The sequence below is a fragment of the Meleagris gallopavo genome, chromosome Z (assembly GCF_905368555.1).
Source record: "Meleagris gallopavo chromosome Z, MGAL_WU_HG_1.1, whole genome shotgun sequence".
NCBI lineage: Eukaryota > Metazoa > Chordata > Aves > Galliformes > Phasianidae > Meleagris > Meleagris gallopavo.
The window spans coordinates 51,619,072-51,638,284 of NC_139435.1; the positions used below are offsets into that span (position 1 = coordinate 51,619,072).

The following is a 19,213-nucleotide window of genomic DNA, read 5'->3' on the forward strand; positions in this document are numbered from 1 at the left end:
GCACCCAAAATTTCCTTGCTTCTGAATATTTGTGTAATACAAGCTTAATCTGCAATATCTGCAGTAAATGGAAAGTTTAAGAAAGGCCTCTCAGCTAAACCCAAACCATCTGAAAATAATAAAATATAACAATGGAAGAGTCATTTTCTATATAGAAATCATATATTTTGAAACTAAATGATATTTTCTTTCCTGAGAGACAATTCTTTTTGAAATCCTTATTGACTGAAAGTTGGATGTCAGTGTCATAGAATCCAATCTCAGATTGTACAAGTTGGAATATTATCTTCCGTTTTGTAGTTGTTTGACTGCTGAATGCAAGTGTGACAGTTTACACATACATAAGAAATTATGTTCACTCTCCATTGTAGAAGAAAGTTGTTTAATGCAAAGTTAATTACTGATAAAAACTTAATGTAATTATGCAGAATTTTCACTTTTTTTTTGTAGTTTAGTAGAACTGGAAATTAATGTTGCTGCGTTTAGTCCCGACTTCCAGATCCTTTTGTTTGCCTGTTGTAAGTGCAGGTTGCATTGTGCTGCGTGGTACCGCTGTAGACCTCTAGATCTCCCTAGGGCCATCATGATCCTGCCAGAGGAAAAACCTTGAAAGCAGGCAGCAGTTACAGTTTTATTACTTCATTAAAGTGACTTAAGTTGTTCCGATATAACCTTGTGTTTTGCACGCAGAAAAGACATTTTGATCAAGGTGGAAGACACTGTTTTAGTGATCTGCATAACTTCTGTCAGCTGCTGGAGCAATTTTTCAATCATAAACCAGTACAGGGAAAATGGTCAATGCTGCTCTGACATAGTGAGAGATCAGCGTGCTCACAGATGAGCTAGCAGAGTAAAGCCATTGTTTGAACTCCTAGAGATGGTATCCAAAACACATTTTGAGTGCAGCACAGGAATAACAAGTTCTGTTCTTCTTGATTAGAGAGTTGTTTCACTTAACTTCTGTTATCTTATCTTAGATGATGAAAAGTTCTATAATGTGATGAGTATTTTATAATGTAAAACAATACAGAAGTTATCCAAACCACAGATCTTCACATTAGTTAAGCTGAAATTTTACGAACTGAAGAACTTTTGTTTTATTTCTTGAGCCAGTAGCTTGGAAGAAATAGTTTTCTTCTTGTGTCATTGTATTTCAATAAAATTCCTTTTAGTTAGTGCCAAAAAGCTTTTCTCTTAAGTGTGATGCTATTGCTTTATACTGTATTTTTAGAATGCCTTTCAATGTTGTCAGTCCCATGTGCAATGTTAATCTTATGTGCGTACATCTGAAATTCAAAATCACAAAGGCATAAATGATGCATAGCTCTTTCTAAAATACAGTGTAACAAGCAGTAGTGTTCTCTCTCTCTTTTTTTTTTTTTAAGAACCGTAGAGCTATCTAGGTTGAAAAAGACCTTCAAGATAATCATGTCCAACTGATACATTGAACTACTGAGTTCCATCACTAAGCTGCCTCCCTTAGTGCCACAATATATATTGTTACATTATTTTAAGATTTTTTGAGTGCTTTACTAATCCCACTCTCTCCTCACATGTTACGCTTTAAGAAGGAAAAATAAATGTAAAGAAGTACACAGAATGAGTTAGGAAAGGAAAGATTTGAGACTGCCTTCAAAAGAGGTTCAACAAACCCAACACATAAACTTGTACCAGTCTATTGAAATCCACTGGAAAGATTTCTGCTGATTTCAGTGGCCTTCCATGAAGGAAAGGAAAAGTCTTTGAATACATTGGACGTAATTTTTTCTTCTGTGTTGATTTTCAGTAACACTTGGCAATGCACTGGCATACAGGCAGCAATTAAGCATACTTAAGGAGATGTTTTTGGAAGGAAGGTCTAGAGGGAAAGATGGTTCTTGCTAGGCTGGCTTATGTAATCATAAACCAAGCAGGTTTGTCCTGAGTCTTTTCAGATGTGATAGGAGTACACGGATGCCCCAAAATGTGTACCTAAACTATCAAAGCTGTAGAAGTACAGAGTCTTACAAGATATTTTCCTGGACAAAACACTTAAGCAACCCATCTTTATTAGCAGTGCTAATTCACTTTTCAAAGGCTGGAAATAAGAAGAGATGAAAATCTCATAATGACAAAAGCGGTGTGAAGGTTAGTGTTCATCCCTTGAATTTGTTAGTTTTCAATATGATACTTTGTAGGTTTTTATTTCTAATACATTGGCAATTAAAATCTGAAATGAGTTCACACTCTGGATGGACTGTGAAATATCTTTTTTCCCTTCCTAGCATTGGTAACAAGTGCTTGTAAACCACACTATCACTTTAGTACTGAAAAAAGTATTCTTTGGGACAGTAAATGTACTTTCAAAAAAGGATTTACCCATTCTCAGTGCTTAGAATTCTGTGCTTCAATTCAAAGTGTTTAAACCTGTGGAGTATGTTGGCAGCACTAGTTATGTCATTGCTCAGGTTGATTTTAGTGGTTATAGTTTTGATAGCCATATAATTGTTTATTCCAAAACCTTAATGTATGAAGCGTATGCTACTATTTCCAAATTCTTAGATGGGAGTGTGCAGGAAAGCATACTTATGGTATGCTAGCCTGCTGTGCAGTTGATAATATTATACGCTTGTAACCATATATGTTTATACAAGCTTATATAAGGAAAGAGTATTTATATGTATTTTATAAATAAAAGTACATGTATGTTTATATTTCTGTGTACTTTTGTACAGGTAATTACATTTTTTATATTACAGCTATCAGACAGAATGATATAACTCACTCTTGATAAGCCCGTGAGTAAAGTCATCATATGTAACTAGTGAACTTTTTTAATTTTGGGTGTACGCATGTGCACTCGCAGGTTCTGTATTAAGTAGAGAAGTTGAGAAGTGTCACTTGAAGTATAAAATGAAAAGTATAGATACATTTGTTCAATAATCTGAACAGTATTTGCACAGAGACTTACTGGAATCACAGAAGTTTGGACCTCTGGGTCAATCAGGCCCAATCCCAGCTCCAGCAGGGACACCCAGAGCAGGATGCCCTGGCCATGTGCAGGCAGCTTTGGAGATCTTCACGGAGGAGTCTGCACAGCCTGTTTGTGTCCCAGTGCCAATGCTCTGTCACCTTCACAGCACAGAAGTGCTGCCTGATGGTCAGGGGGAGCCTCCTGTGTTTCAGTTTGTGCCCATTGCTTCTGGTCCTGGCACAGGACACTACTGATAAGAGCCTGGCTGTGTCCTCTGTGCACCCTCCCTGAGATTCCCCTGAGCCTCCACATGATTCTGAAAAATAAGAAATGAGAAGCCTGTTTCTTTTGTTTTGTTGACTTTTCCCATATAGGGTGTAGTCATTCAGTGTTAATCTCATATTTGTTTTGATTAATAAAAATGGAGTTTAGTAAAAAAATCTAAATGGTGAGCCAGGAGGATCAGTTTGGAAGACAAAAAGCTGTGGGGCTGTAAAGGATTTCTTGGTTGGGAGCTAGACAGATACCAGATATTCAGAAGTAATTTCCTTGCTCTATTTTCCTGCTGTGTTTTTTTGCACACTGTGACAGTTCTGCTACCAGCTGCCTGACCGATTTTGTATTGGAGATGAGATTTTACAAGATGAAGGAGCTCTTAGAGCTGCCAAGACTAGGCTGAGTTAACTTTAGAGCATCTTTCCGCTTACTTCTGGTGAGAATGAATTGCACTGTGCACAAATCTGCCTCTCCATGCCATGACTTCACTCTGTCTCTGCAGAGTGTACAGTCTTCCTCTTCACCCAAAGCCCCTCTCGAGGTTCCACTGGCAGATAAATGAAAGGCTTCTGCTTCTGCAGATTCCCAAAAAATAATGGATGCCAATGCAAATATGCTTTTTGGGTTTGGTCCTGTACTACTGAGTCTGGCAGAAGTCCCAGTGAAGCTACTGGCAGTTTTGATTAAGAACAGAGTTCAGATCCAGGGCCATTGTTTGAGTTTCAGCATAGATGTTCTGATGTTGCCACCTAACTGTCCTGGTCTGTAAGAACTAGAAAATGGAGGCTAGGAAGTTTTTCTGTTACTCAACTTGGAGTAGTCAAAAAGTGAAGCTTACGTAGCTAATGAAGAGCATATTGGATTGTAGAGTTTTAGTTGTTTTGACATTGTGCAACAGCACAGCAATTATGTATTAGAAAGAAAACATTTATTAATTTCAAAGTATTGCTGAATTTGAAATGAATTAAAAATGAAGTTTGGAAGTACTTAATAGTTTATCTGCCTTAAGTCTTCGGCCTTGTCTGAATTCATCAGTATTAGGTAGGCCTGCAAAATACTGAAGTGCTAAAGGAAATGTGGTTTATTCCAATTCATAGTGGTAGATCTTTGTTATGAGAAATGGCAGTAAATTGTTTCTCAAGAGATGATTCATGTGAATGAACGCCTGTCCTGTTTTTTGATTGTTAAAAGATTCTGTGATTTACAGTGTCCCATTGAAAACACTGTATAAGCTGAAGAGTAGTAGTTTCATTTTTTATTTTCGATGAACAAAAGCCAGAGATCTGAAGAAGGGGAAACTGTGTTTATGCCACTGTTACTGGCTGGGTTTTTATTTTATTATCAACTCAAGCAGAGTATCAGGATAGTCTAGACAGACATCTTGGAAAGTGTTTCTTGCAAGCTAAATGTGATTTTTTTATTTTTTTCTTAAGAGAAAACTGTATGAAACAGTTATTTTTCTCCATCTGATTAAATTAACAAAAGAATTCAGCTGCATGTCTGTGGCTTTTATAGGGTTTCTGTCTTGCTAGCACTTTTAACTTTTTTTTTTTTCTTCTTAATTTACACAGGAGTTTCTTATGAAATGTTTTTTCTCTTTTGTTTTGGGCATGTACACCTTCTTTAAAACAGCTTCAGAGAAGAATCACAGTTAACTGGGAAGTCCACAGGGCTGTAGGTCATCCACCCCTGCCTGACCTCGGCAGAGACTCTGCTGCATGTGATGGTGCCTGACTTTCTTTTGCCTCTGAACTATGGCTGGCTGAGGTCTAACATGTAGACACTATCTCGTTTTTGATCTTCCTTCTTCTTTTTGACCAGAAAATGTAGTATGCAAATTGCCAATGGATCAAAAAAAAAAAAAAAAAAAAAAAAAAGACCACATCTCCACAGAACTTTGAATTAAATTTAACTGCTTGTCATTTTGTAGCAAATGAAAAACGTACATTTTCACATTTAAATTGTCTCTAACTGTTCCTTTGGCTAACTGAGAAATGTCCCAACGTAACATGATGAGATCAGAGTTTCTGAGAATAATTAAGCATTTTCTCTGGACCTGTTCTCTAATTCTTCTTTATGTGAGTAGTCTTAACCAGAAGAAGCTGGCTCACTTTCGTTAGTGGGGTTGACTGCTGGTACATGTAATGACTCCAGAGGGGCTTGGGGTGTTGGAGTGGGGGAGTTTACTCTGTGCTCTTTGTACTGTTGTTCTTCACCACTCTTAAAAGTATGTAACACCTGAAAACTTGAATCTTAAAATCTCCTCCTTACTGGCAAGGGTTTACATTCTTTTGTTTGAACTATACTGAACAACATTAATTACAGAGGGAAAGCAGAGTGTGACAAAAAGATGTGGAAGGCGTAATTGACATTTTAACATTAAAGTCCAGAAATGTGGCTTATTTGCTTTACAGTCATATGGCCAGGCACTGCCTTCTTCATTTTCTGGGGTATGAAGGAATAAGAACATGATGTGCGTTTGTCCGTCTTTTCAGAGACTGCTTTTTAATGATAAATGTATTTCTACCATATGAGCAAATCATGGCTTGTCTCTGAAATCTGAATACAGGGTTTTGTGCAGAGTACGGAGCTTGAACAAGAGGAAGGAGTTCCTTTTGTGTGATTTAAAACTGGGCATCCAGCTGTCAGGCCATAGTAGAAATCCTTCTGTGCTCTCATGTCTCCCCTACAAGGCTTTGTTGGTAGGACAACATACTCTCACAGTGAGGGTTTATTCTTAATGAACTGCAAAAAACTGACAGAGGATTTTATCTAAATAAGTTTATAAAGCAAAGGGCATTTTCTTTTTGGCTTGTAGAAAAGAAATGATGTTAAAGGTGGAAATCAACTGATTTGGTAAAAAACAGGAAAGCCTAGGGGTGCAATTTCTTTCTTTTTTTAGAAAGGCCCCAGTGTTGACAAGCAGAGGAGATGTAGGCTTTGCTGCTGCAGTTCTGCTGCAGAGGCTGCACAGAGCTTTTGATGTTTGTTTCAATACTGAGGTCCAGTATTGACATAAAAGGTCACAGCTTCACTCTGGTCTTTCAGTAGTTGGTGGGCTTAGGTCTTATCCTAGTCTGTGTGGCAGAGAGAAAAAGCTCTGTTCTTCCTTTCACTGAATATTCAAAGTGTGGATCTTTGGATTTTGGCAAGCAGGGGTGTTACTTGCCATGCAGTAAATAAATTGGGAGGAGCACGGATTGTGGATCAGAGTGCCACTTGCTGGGGATATTTGTAGCTCAGTGTGAGAAAACAGAAGAGAGTGGTGAGCAGCAGGATGCACAGTTACTTAATTGTTTTGAATTCTGTGAACACCTCAGTACAGTAAAGATATAAGAAGCTAGTAACGCTGGGATGGTGAGCACAAACTGCTGAGCTTTGCAAATATAATAATTGTAATGTCTCATTTAGATGCACATTTTGCAGAGGTAAGTTAGACTGCAACTTCTTAGAATAACTGATATTTCCTAGTTTGTCAGATTACTTATTTGTGTGTAGAAATATTTCATGAGAGCAAAATATCCAACCTCGACTGCAGATTTTGTATATATAGTAGCACTACTTCTGAAAGTATATTGACATATGTGTATCAATAAGAAGGTGACAAACTGGACAGTGGAGTCCTTGCTAGAACCAAGATCCAGGAATAGTTATTTACCAGCTTTTTTTTCACATCTGAATTTTTTAGCTATCAGTTACTGATACTGCAGTTGCATATTGAAAGAAGCTTCCTCCAAGAATTTTTCCCAGTATTGTTTTGCTATTCTTGGGATTCTGTTGCTTTCTAAAGGAAAATAGTAGTGTAATTCCATCTTACACTGTATTACTTTCTTTCTCTCCTTCTCGTGTATGTTTTTAAAAGAATATCTTAAATATTTAAACAATTTTTCTTGCTTTTTATATTAATTACAGAAAATAGCACTTATTTCAGAAGTATGGTTGATTATCTGTTACTTTGCTGTCCTTTCCCAAAGATCTGCAGATACTACTACAAAACTTCTACTGAACTACGTCTGCTTAAAACTGACATAATATCAATTATAATAAAATGGGTGTGCAAACTCAGGAATGTTGATTTTGGAAAAGAGGTACTTTTCCTGTTCCAGCATAAGGAAAATGAGAATGTGCTTAGAATGGACATGACAGCAGTGCTGGTGGAAACTGGAATTTTGCTAAAAGCTACAAAGCCCACATAGACTGCTGCATTAAACATGTTCTTTTTTTTTTTTTTTTTTTTTTTTTTCTTTTTAATTTAGAGCTACTCTCCACTCACTTTTTAGTTGCCATGTGTATATGAGATTGCCTAATCAATCACAGGAGTTTGTTTGATGGAAAGTCTTGCATCACAGCTCTTGGTCAGAAATAGTCATGTGGGACCAGTAGAATAGTTGTATGAATTAAACCTGAAAATGGAAGCTGTCAGCTCTATGAAAATAATCAAGGCTTCATAATACATTTAGCATAAGTATTCAAGAACATTTTAAACTAAACAGTTCTTCTTCAGTGCTACATATCAAAATGAATTTTATAAAAATCCTTGTTTTGTTTGGTGACCACAGAATCTTCTGGGAATTTGTCTCAACTTTTTTGAGTTACCTATGACTAAAAAAGACTCCAGTGTTCACTATTTATATAAATCATACGCCTAATTAAGGACTTGACATACAAATTTTCTTGAATTAAAAAAAAGGAAGTGGAGAGGAGGTGGCTCAGACGTTACTATTCAGACTTTGGTTTATATGAACATCTTAGTCTAAATAGCTGTACTGCCCATAGATTATTTTTTCCAAGAGAAATTAATAGCTTTGCCAAGCCTCTTTCGTTTTCCAAGAGACTAGCTCTCATTTCCAGCCAACAATCTTTTTTCCGCAACTTGTTGGATGTCACCTTCAGAAAAAATGCTTTTTATTTATATCAAGCCTGAATCAGTACAATTCATCTAAATTCTTGTTACCTTTGAAACCTCCCTTATGGTGATCCCTTGTTGTTGGCAGCCACATATTACTGCGGAAAAGAACAATTTTTCCATAGTAGGATGATTAAATTATTGGAGGAAAAACAATTTTAGATTATCTTTAGTGAAACAAACATATGTACTTTTGTAACATTTAGTCTTTTTGCGTAGTCTGAGTTAAGATGGTGGAGTTCAATAGGAAGGGTAGTGCTTGCATATCCATACATTATAGGCTTGTGGTCTCAACTCGAGTCCTGCCATGAGTACTATCAACCATTTCATACTTGGATGAAAATTTAATCAAGGAAAAAGTAGCGATGTCCCATTTTTTCATAAAGACAGAGGTCTGGACAGTGCTGTCATTTGTGTAGGTTCACTGAGAGAATGAGGGGTGCACTGTGCCCTACCATTATGGTAAAGAAATAAATTGTGTTACTTGTCACTGCAGGAGGACAGAGATCAAGTACACCTTTAATTTTCAAAATGTTTAGATTCATGTTGCAAATGATAAAATTCTGATACTGAAAAATCTCATCAGTATTCAAGGAGCAGGTGCTGCAACAAGTAGCAAAAATAAATCTCTGGTTTTTGGAGACTTGGGAATGTTAGTGGAGTTTATGTGGAAGTTATCCACAGCATCTACCAGAGCTGCAATGGAGGCAGTTGCAGCTGCAGCATGATTTGGGTTGGAGCATCATCTGAAAGCATGAGTTTAACTTCAGATCTTTGCCAAAATAGACTTGATTTGCTCACCTGGATATCACTTGCTGTGCTGCTATTTTGTGTCAAAATGGAATAATATTCTTTATAACACAAATGGCAGGTAACAACATTCCAGCATTCAAATCCTAGATTCTTGAGTAGTAGGTTGTTTATCTAGCAATGCTGATGTATGAAATAGATTTTTGGGGCATCCGTAACTTTGAGGTAATCAGACTTACTGTATTTGAGTCTTTATTTGACGTGAATGCTGGAATTATTTATTTTCTGATCTCTTGATATTTGCTAGATCACATCTGTGAGAGAAAGGGTCAGTGTAAAGTCATTTTGAAGGGCAAATATACTGTATAAGGAGGTAAAACAGGTTTCCCTAATACTAAGTTTTGTTTTCTAATTGACAGAGTTGGGACATTTATTTATAAATATTTTATTCACTCCTCGTGATTCAGACTGATCAACTTGCTTAATGTTTCTGGTTTGTTTGAGTTACTGAAGTATCAATATTCCAAATAGCTTATAGTTGAAACTATTTACATCCAAGCACATTACCTCCTCATCTAGTTATGGTTATATGGAGTTTTGTTTAAGTAAAAATGATGGAAGAATCTTTGCAGTTTCTTCCTGCTAATCTTTCTAGATGCAAAGTGAAGTATAGGATTTATTTTAATATGTTGCTCCAGTGCTACGGATTTCCAGTGTTATAGAGCTTTTATGTATGTGGGGTTTATGTGGGTGCAGGACACATTAGTACTGTTGGACTTCACGCAGAAATGACATTTTGATCTTAGAAGTTTTTTTTAAGTCTGTGAGAAGAAACTTCAGGTTTTTCTTCTTCCATATAACGTGTAAGGGATATTCCAGCACATTAGGTACCTTTTTCCTCTCATTTTTCTTTCTGTCTCACTTTTTTAACTCTCCAGTTACTTGAGAAGACGTAAGAATTTCATGGGCAGCAGTAGTTGGTTAGCACAGCATGAAATTGTGGAGTCAAAGTGTGCCAACTTAATATGGAAATAGGATACTTATGTGTATCAAAATATTTTAGGTTTTTGTCCTGAATGACAACAAATAGTAGTTGGGATATTAAACGTTTTGTTTTGGGCCTCAAGCTGGTGTGTGCTAGGCACCCGGAGAAAAAACAGGGTGGCAGACAGATTATCCTATGTCAACTTACGACAGGCTTCTACATTTCCACTTGAATCATCTGGTTCTAGCCAGAAGATAGAAGAAGAAAAACAAAGTAGATGGATATTGGGCCATGTCCAATATTAGAATTATTACAATTCTAATCCTTGTGACAGGCTCCCTGTCAAATGGCTTTTTTTTTTTTTTTTTTTAAATTACAAATTGAATTAGAAGTAACTTTTTTTTTTTTTTCCCAAAAAGGGATTGATAAAGAAGATTTCAAGAATGCTGATTGTCTCATGTAGTCTGTGTGAATACAGAAATACACTTCCATGAAGGCATAGATTTGATACAGTTAAATTTAAAAGTCCAGTGTGCTATTTCCTCTGTTTTTTTTCCCTTAATGTTGATGTCAAGAAAAAGTGTGTCTTATTAAATTTAATGATTGTAACAATTTTGATTGTTGATAAAGACTGTCATTCTTTAAGTCACAGTGCATACTGAATACAACTGTCTGAGGTTAAAGAAAATGAGTAACACGTATGTGCTGAAAATCACTTTCTTTCACCAAGACAGTTACCCTTTCTAAGCAACAAATGATTTGTAACATATGTTCTAACATATGTTCTTTCTGGCAAAGCTATTCCAGCAACAATGTTGGGGAAAGAGCAAATGAAGAAACGCCTAAAATAAAACAATATGAAACGGATGATTGATTTACAAATTCAGGAATTTGAAGATCAGATGAACCATTAAAATTATCTGTCTGATTGGCTATGTAAGGAAGACCATAGTCTATCGCAGGGTAAATTGTGAATCAAATCCACAGATTCATTTGAAACTATTAACTATCTTCAGACTTGCCTCTTGTCTTAATGTATTTGCTTCACTTAAGTAAGTATATGCTATGTTACCAAGTATCTTTATATAAACAGCTGTACATTACTCTCAATCCAAGCATTCTTTCCTTCCCTTTTTATTGTGAAACCTTATGTCTGCCGTCTTCTTAGGTTTGAGGTCCAGTCGTTGCTCAAATCTTGCTAAAAATCTTTGGACTTCATTTTGGATAACCTGAATGCATTAAGATGTTTAAAATTAATGTATTTTTAGTGGATAAAATTATATTATTTTTAAATATTAGTGTTGATATAAACCATACTTCTGAAACTTCTCATTACTCTTCTGACTCATTGCATATAGGTAGGTCACTCCAAAAATAATGCCTCCTATTTATTTGTGTGGAAACTACTACAAAGATCACAATAACGCTACATAACAGAGAAAATTCTCTGCTACAGAACACTAGTTTTCAACTCAATCACCACCATTAGCTATGCATTTTCACCAGTGATGAGTAAGAGGAAATTCTACACTCAGAGGGTGGTGATGCTCTGGCAGAGCTGCCCAGAGAAGCAGTGGTGCCCTGTCCCTGGAGGCACTCAAGACCAGGTTGGATGATGTCCTGGGCAGCTGAGCTGGTGGGGGGCAGCCCTGCCCAGGCCCCTTTAAGGGCCCTTCCAGCCCAAACCATTCTCTGATTCAATGAAATGCACTTCATACCATAAGTTAAAGCTCAGATTTTAATCTTGTCTGAATGAATTACAGATTTAACGTGGATGATTTGGGGGCAGCATATTTCTGTAGATCTCCAATCTTTAATAATAAAAATGCGAGTTTTTTAAAATTTCTACTCCTGCTGTAATTGTTACGTTTTATCTGATATTAGCCCTATGTAAAAGTATACTTTGAGGAACAAGTGCTATAAAAGTGTAACACTTTCAAGCAGTATTACTTCTGAGTAGGAATTCCAAAATAAGTTTGAATGTCAAGGTTAAGAAACTTCAAATTTTGGAAATTTGGAGATAAATAATTAATCCTGATTGCATTATAGAGGCCACTCCCCAGGAAGAACTGGACACCAGTTGGGTGAATTGAGTAAGGAATACCTGACCAGCTGTCATGTTTAAGATATGCTGAGAAATCATGCACTGACTTGCCCTCTGGGAATATATCCATGCCCATCTGGGCTTGTAAAGAGTTCCACCTGAGAACGACAGTGTTTGTTCTTACCATACAGATCAGTGTGCTTCCAGAAATCATGCTCTCTTGCACTACACTATCATTTGGTAATGATTGTGTATTAGATTTACGCCACTGGCTCATAAATGATCTTTAAAGGTTTCCCTATGCACCTCCCTTTTATCTTCTTCAGCTTCATAGTTTTGAAAAGCTCATTCAATCTGAATTTTGCGGAAAGTTTGAATCTTTATTAATCTGATATCACATGGACAAAAGTTGTATAATGTGCAGATTATAGTCTGGTAGTCAGCTCTCTATACATAGAGTAGACCATGGACATTCCCAGAGTCTGCCTGTTATTTGTACTTCAATAATTAAGGAGAAGATAAAATGAGTTAAGTCTTTTTAATCATTTGTATTACAGCCATATTAATAGTGTATATAACTTACTTGACACTAGAATAAGAATCTGCTCATTACAGTTAGTAGTAAACAGTTAGTAGTAAAATTTTTTTCTACACATATGAAACTCATTACTTTCTCTGTGTGACATAGGGAATGCTTTTACAGATGATATTAGGCCATAAATTATAATACAGCCAATTGCTAAAGAACACAGTACTGATTTCCAAGAATGAAATAGTGTTGTCATTGAGTTCAATAGCTAAATTCCCATTTGCTTTCACTGGGGCCAGGATTAAATTCCATTTATTTCAGGTCTTGAATTCTGAACAGTTCTGTTTTTCTTCTGATAGCTGTCTGACCATTGCTGATGATTTGCAGGTTAAATATGGTCTAACACATATTTCTCAATCTTTATGACACCTGAGTAAACTTTATGTGAATGAAATATACAGTCATAGTCTTCAGTAGGGTCTTCCTTACACTTACCTCTTAAAGGAAATCCAGACAAGATTGCAGTGATTTTATGGAATTTAAATCTTTGATAGTTGGAGTTTGTGTTTTAAATATTTGTAATTTTCATATGAGGCTCTTGCTTGATGAAATTGCTGTTTTCTCACAGTCACAAAGTTCTGATTTAGCTATCTCTAATTTGGCAGGGACCTTGGAGTTAATTAAACTGAGACTGCTCTGAAGCAGCCTGTGTTCCAGTATGCTGGAAGAAAGATCACTGAAACCAAACTATAATGAATAGTATTTTCTTTCTGTAATGAACATTTTTTGTGGATGCCCCCGCCCTGGAAGCTTTCAAGGCCAGGCTGCATGGGGCTGTGAGCAACCTTGTCTGGTGGGAGGTGTCCCTGCACATAGCAGGGGGTTGGAACTATGTGGTCTTAAAGGTCCCTTCCAACCCAAACCTTTCTGTGATTCTATGATTTTATTTAAAGTATTGTTTTGGTTACTTGATGGACATCAAGTGCAGAAGTCTGAAAATAATATTCTAATGAAAGTCAAGAAACGTTAAAATTCACAATCCCTTTAGGACATTTAAAATATTTTCATCTTGTTTGGTATGCATATAATGTCTGTTATTATACATCTTTTTACAGATACTTACATGCATGCTTAACTTTGTTAATGTCAAGAACACAGTTGAAAATATTTTCCATTGTGCATAAATAACTGTCACAAAGTCTTTCCCAAAGAGGTATCTGAATGAACCTAATCAAAGACATGGAGCAGAACATCTATTTCTCTTTGAGCTAGCTTTTACTTTAAAAGACTTACTATTTAGTCCGAGGAAAATTTAATATGAGGTATGTTAGTAGGACAATTTTCTCCTTTTGCAAACATGTAGAAACTCACTCAGAATGAATCTAGCAGGCATATACTTTAACTTGCTTCTGAGCCCAGTTGCACACCAATCAAAGAGCAGAAGACAGTATGTGACTTACACATCAGATTTGGAATCTCTTTTTAGTAGGAAAAAAGCATCAGAACAGGACAGGATAAGACAGAGATCATATCCCCACTGCTATGCCTTTTTTCACGTGACTGTGTCCTGTGGAAGCTTTGCACTTTCTTATCCCCTCCTCTTGCCCCTCCCCTTCCCATTCACCCCTCCTTAAAGTTTCCATAAGGATATGAAATCTGAGTCAAAGCAACCATCTGTTTCTCATTTGTTCCTAGAGAATTTGAACTAATTGTTCCCAGTTTGTGTTTCCTCATAAGGTCAGAAAAATCCTTCTTTATATACAGGTTGAACCCAAATAACTAAATCATTTACAGGAATTTGATCTGGAGTATATTTTCATACTGTTTGTACGCTGCGTTCAATGTGCTGAGTATGGCTTGAATAGGCTGTGTTAGTTAGTGTTATTCCTCTGAAAGTAAGTGACATTGATTAGTCCTCTGCATGTTGCACTTTTTTTGCATTAAGCATTCCATCAGGAATGTTGATTCTGTGGCAGTCTTTGTCACAGCCCTGATCAAAGTGAAGCAAACAAATGTGTGGCTTTTGTGGTCTGGAGCTTCTTCCCATCAACCACCATGAATTTATTTAGGAGCAGGTCCTCTGCCTAATTTTTTCTCTTGTTTGTTAGCTTGTTTGTTTCAAAAACCCTTTTACTTACGGATTTTAATGATTAAGCTGCCTTTCATTACAGCTATCAGAAAGAAAGACACTGAAAGGTAAGATAACATTGCACAAATTATTGCATTCAGTGGAATAGGACATGCTACTTCTGTGAGCAGTAAGCTCATGTAAATTTTGAGGTCCTCCTGCCTTTTCTTAGCATAGGTGTTTACTTTAAAAATAGATTCCTGCTTTATTTAATAGCACACTGCCTCATGTAATACAGTGATGTTTCTTCTTTTCCAGATTACAGAACAGGTCCTTGTTTCACACAAGTTAATAACCAGATGTGTCAAGGCCAGCTAACCGGAATAGTTTGCACGAAAACCCTCTGTTGTGCAACGATCGGGCGTGCATGGGGTCACCCCTGTGAAATGTGCCCTGCTCAGCCTCAGCCATGTCGTCGTGGTTTCATCCCTAACATTCGCACTGGAGCATGTCAAGGTAAGCCTTCTGGTATAAGTTGCGTGTGACTGTTGTGTTGCTGATAGGCATCTGGAAAGCTCTTCATCCATTTAAACGAGATCCCTGTTTACTGTGTGTATTTGTATGTTCTGAATCTTGCTTTTAACATGATCCTCTATGCTTTATTTCTTCTAGAGTTTATTGAGTGTACGTATAGAACAAATCTCACATGCCTAGAAAAAAAAGATGAATACCAGTCAAGGAGCCATAAATGTAGAGTCTGAGAAGGTCAGAATGTCTGTAGATTGCAGCAATCAGCTACTGCGCTAGTGCACCAGTTAGGCAACAGGAGTTGCTTTGGCCCTTAAATAATATGTACGTCATTCATTCTATTGAAAAATTCACTGGTCTTGCTGCTGAATACTTTTCATTTTCAAAAGTATGAACAGTTATTACATAGGATTTTTTTAATCCCAGCATTTATATAAAGCAGTCCTGTTGCATACTCTAAGTAGATTAATCATCTGAGGTGCCTAGAGGAAGGATGGAGAGGAATGCTTTATCAGGGAGTATAGTGTTAGGAAAAGGGGGAATGGCTTTGAACTAGAAGAGGAGAGATTTATGTTAGATGTTAGCAAAAATTCATTACTCAGAGGATGGTGAGGCCCTGGCACAGCTGCCCAGAGAAGCTGTGGTGCCCCATCCCTGGAGGCACGCAAGGCCAGGTTGGATGGGGCCTTGGGCAGCTGAGCTGGTGGGGGGCAGCGCTGCCTATAGCAGGGTTGGGGCTGGGTGGACTTTAAGGTTCTTTCCAATCCAGGCCATTCTTCAATTTTCTGTGATTGTTTTATTATTTGTGCAGTGCTAGGAAAATGCACTAGTAAGGAAAGACTTCAGTCTTCTGTTTTCAAATTAATAAAATGTAGTCTGAGAAATGGGAAAACTTTCTTAGCTTATTCAGTATCTCTTTCTATGATGGTAAGAAACTGAGCACTCCTTCTTGTAGATTTTCACTGTAATCCACTTATCCTGAAAAATAAGCATCCAATTACTCTTTGATGTTGATGGATTATAGAACAAACTGTACAAACAATGCAGTAATAAGGACTATCTTAAGGAGAATATATTGCTCTTGTATTAAATAAAGTTTAGTGCACTCAATCTATTCATAGACTGCATTGTCTTAGAACCTTTCCAAGGAACAGTGAAAACCATGTGGGCAGAGACATTTGAATATATTGAATATATTTCCATTTTGTATAACTGGGACCTAAGACACCATCAGCAACCACTTGCTTGGTTAAGTTCTTATTCTTAAGGACACTTCTGTGAGAGTTCTGTCTCTTAATAATGCATATTAAGTTTAGCATTAAGACTTGTACTGTCGTGTACTGTAAGTCAAATTGATTTCATTGAGTTCTGATTGCAATCCATACAGTGCATTGATTTTATTGTTGCTTTCCCCTATGCTATATCTTAGTTCAGTGGCTTAAAATTGCACAAAAGGAAATAATAAGCAATTTGGCTCTTGTATAGGAGCTCTTGGTAAGAGATCTCTGCCAACCCAAGTTGAAAAAATGAGAGAAAATTGAGATGGTGTAAGATTTTTAATTATTTCATATTAAAACTGGATAAAGCTTTTGTGTGTGTGTGTGTGTGTGTGTGAGAGAGAGAGAGAGAGAGAGAGAGAAAGAGAAAGAGAGAGAGTGAATTTTTCTTCACAGTGAGTTATGATTGAACTGAAACTAAAATTTGGGCTACTAGCTCAAATTCCTTTGTGGAAATCCTCCGGAATTGTCAGGCATCTATTTTATTTAAAATACTAAGATTACTTTTAAGCAGCAATAAATCCCTTCATTTTTCTTCATTTCAAATGTTTTCATTTCTGTTTTCTGTATTTATACTGCTTAAAGCATCCATTCTACAGAGGAGAAATCCTCAGCTGCACATTTCCTTAAATGTCAGAAATAGGCCTCTGTCTGCTTTAACAGCTTATGCTATACTCTTCATCTTGAATTGATTAGTATATTTTAGACATTCTTTTCGTAACAACGTCATAAACAGAAACATTGTACTGAAGGCATGCATCTTGGTTGCTACCTCAAAGTCAGACTCCATTGTGTGATGAATATGCTGGCCAGATATAACAAACTCGTAAAACTTCTGTGCCAAACTAAGCCTGGCATGGCTTCTGGGACTTCGTTTAAATTGTTTGAGAGATCTGTAGAATTCTTCAGCACCCATGTCCGCAAGATTGTGTTTTCTTTTTCTGCCAGTTTATTGTGTGTGGCAAAAATGTTTAACTTACTCAGTTAACGTAATTGCTGAATTCCACTGGGAAGTGTAAAAACAATGTGGTAGTCTACTGTGTGATGAATGAACAAAGGGAGCTTAAACAGCCATTTTTGCTACATTTTTGGCATATTACTACTGAACAGGAAGATCTCATTGTCTGTGTGTCAGCAGGAGTTAGTACGTGATGTTACTACATAATAGTAAGGCACGAGGAGACAATCAAAAGGTAGGTTTTCTGTGTGGGAAAAGAAGGACAAAGGATTTATTTGTTCCACAAAATCATTACCTCGTTTATCCAACAGTTAAGACAGTCTCTTGCAAGCTCTGAGTTTTAGTAATTGCTGTTATGTTTGCCGTCTGGTCATTGTTCCATATTCTTTTCTGAATTATCACAGTGCACTAATGGAGGAGGGGAGAGGTCACACCACTTGCTGCTATAGAGACTGCTTACTTTCCAAACTCCATATTGGGATTTGTAATCTATACAAATAAATTGCGGGTTTTTGCTGCAGTTACATGTGACAGCTGAAAGAGAGCCTGTCACAGGAAGGCAAGCAGAGATTTTAATCCCAATAGGAAGAAAAGGGGCTGTATATCTGTGAGTTATGCATGGATGAAAACCTCAATAATAGTAACAGGTATAACTGCAGAGATAAACTGTGAAGAATAAAGGGGTCAAAATAGAGCAAAAGTGGATTATTAGCCATTCAAGAAACACCTTTACTCCAACCATGATAACTGCCATTTGAGAATGCCTCATTTAGTGAAATATGAGCTGAATTTGAGCCATCAGTGTGCACTTGCAGCCCAGAAGGCCAACTGTATCATCGACTACCTTTACAGAGGGGTGGCAGCAGATAAGGGAATGGATTTTTCCTTGCCCTTGCGAGGGTCTATCTGGACTATTGTGTGCAGGCCTGGGACCCCCAGCAAGAAAGATGTGGAGCTGTTGAAGCAGGTGTAGAGGAGGCCACAAAAATGATCAGAGGGCCGGAGCACCTTTCCTACAGAGAAAGACTGAGGAAGATGGGCTTGTTTAGTATGGAGAAGACTCTGGGAAGACCTCATTGTAGCTTTCCAGTACTCAAAGGGAGCTTAACAACAAGAGAGAAATTTTTTACATGATGTGACAGTGATAGGAGAAGGGAGAATGTTTTTAAACTAAAAGAGGGGAGTTTTAGTTTAGAAGTTAGGAGGATATTCTTTACTCAGAGGACAGTGAGGTACTGGTGCAGGCTGCCCAGAGAAGCTGTGGGTGTCCCATCACTGGTGGTTGGATGGGGCCCTGTGTAGCCTGGTCTGGTTTGTCACAATGCATATTGACTAGACCAGACCTACCCAGTAACTACATGGCTTGCTCTGAAAGTAATGCCTCCTATTTATTTCAGCAGAATCTGCACAATCTTCAAACTGGTACGGGGGCTGGAGTTATTGCATTACATCTGAAAGATTTGATTCTTTTCTGGCCTGACTCTCAAAGATTGAACCTTCAGGTTAGTCAGCATTGTGATGGTGTGGTCAGTCAATGATTTGTCTGGATTCCAGGAAATCCAGAAGGATCACTCCTTTCTTTTCTGTCTCAAAAGACAGTGCACATCACCTTACATCAAGAAGGCTACATTTTGAACTTTTTCTTCAGTGAGGAATTCACATGTGCTAACTCCATGGACTGCCATTTTGGCTCTACCTTGTAGTGGTGACATGGCATCTCATGACAGGCAGTGGTGTGATGCATAAATCTGTTACCTTCAGCATACTATTTCAGTAGGTCCTGATAAACTTGTGAGTGGTATTCTTTCTGTTCCTGTATGAGTAATCATGGGACCTACCTGGCTCAAACTTTGTGATATTCCAACATGGCTGCCATCGTTTCCAGCACATTGAAGCCAATATCACCTCAATACACAGTTCCCTTTTCATATTTTGCCAA

The 19,213-nt window shown here is 37.3% G+C and overlaps 1 protein-coding gene across 1 annotated transcript in view; it reads left to right on the top strand.

The window, feature by feature from the left end:
* Positions 1-19,213, top strand: part of FBN2 (fibrillin 2) — a 167,873-nt gene that overhangs the window by 24,128 nt on the left and 124,532 nt on the right. Inside the window, exon 6 of the mRNA XM_085213340.1 lies at positions 14,830-15,027. Within this exon, the coding sequence (XP_085069466.1) occupies positions 14,830-15,027 (198 nt within the window). The remainder of the gene's footprint in view (positions 1-14,829; positions 15,028-19,213) is intronic.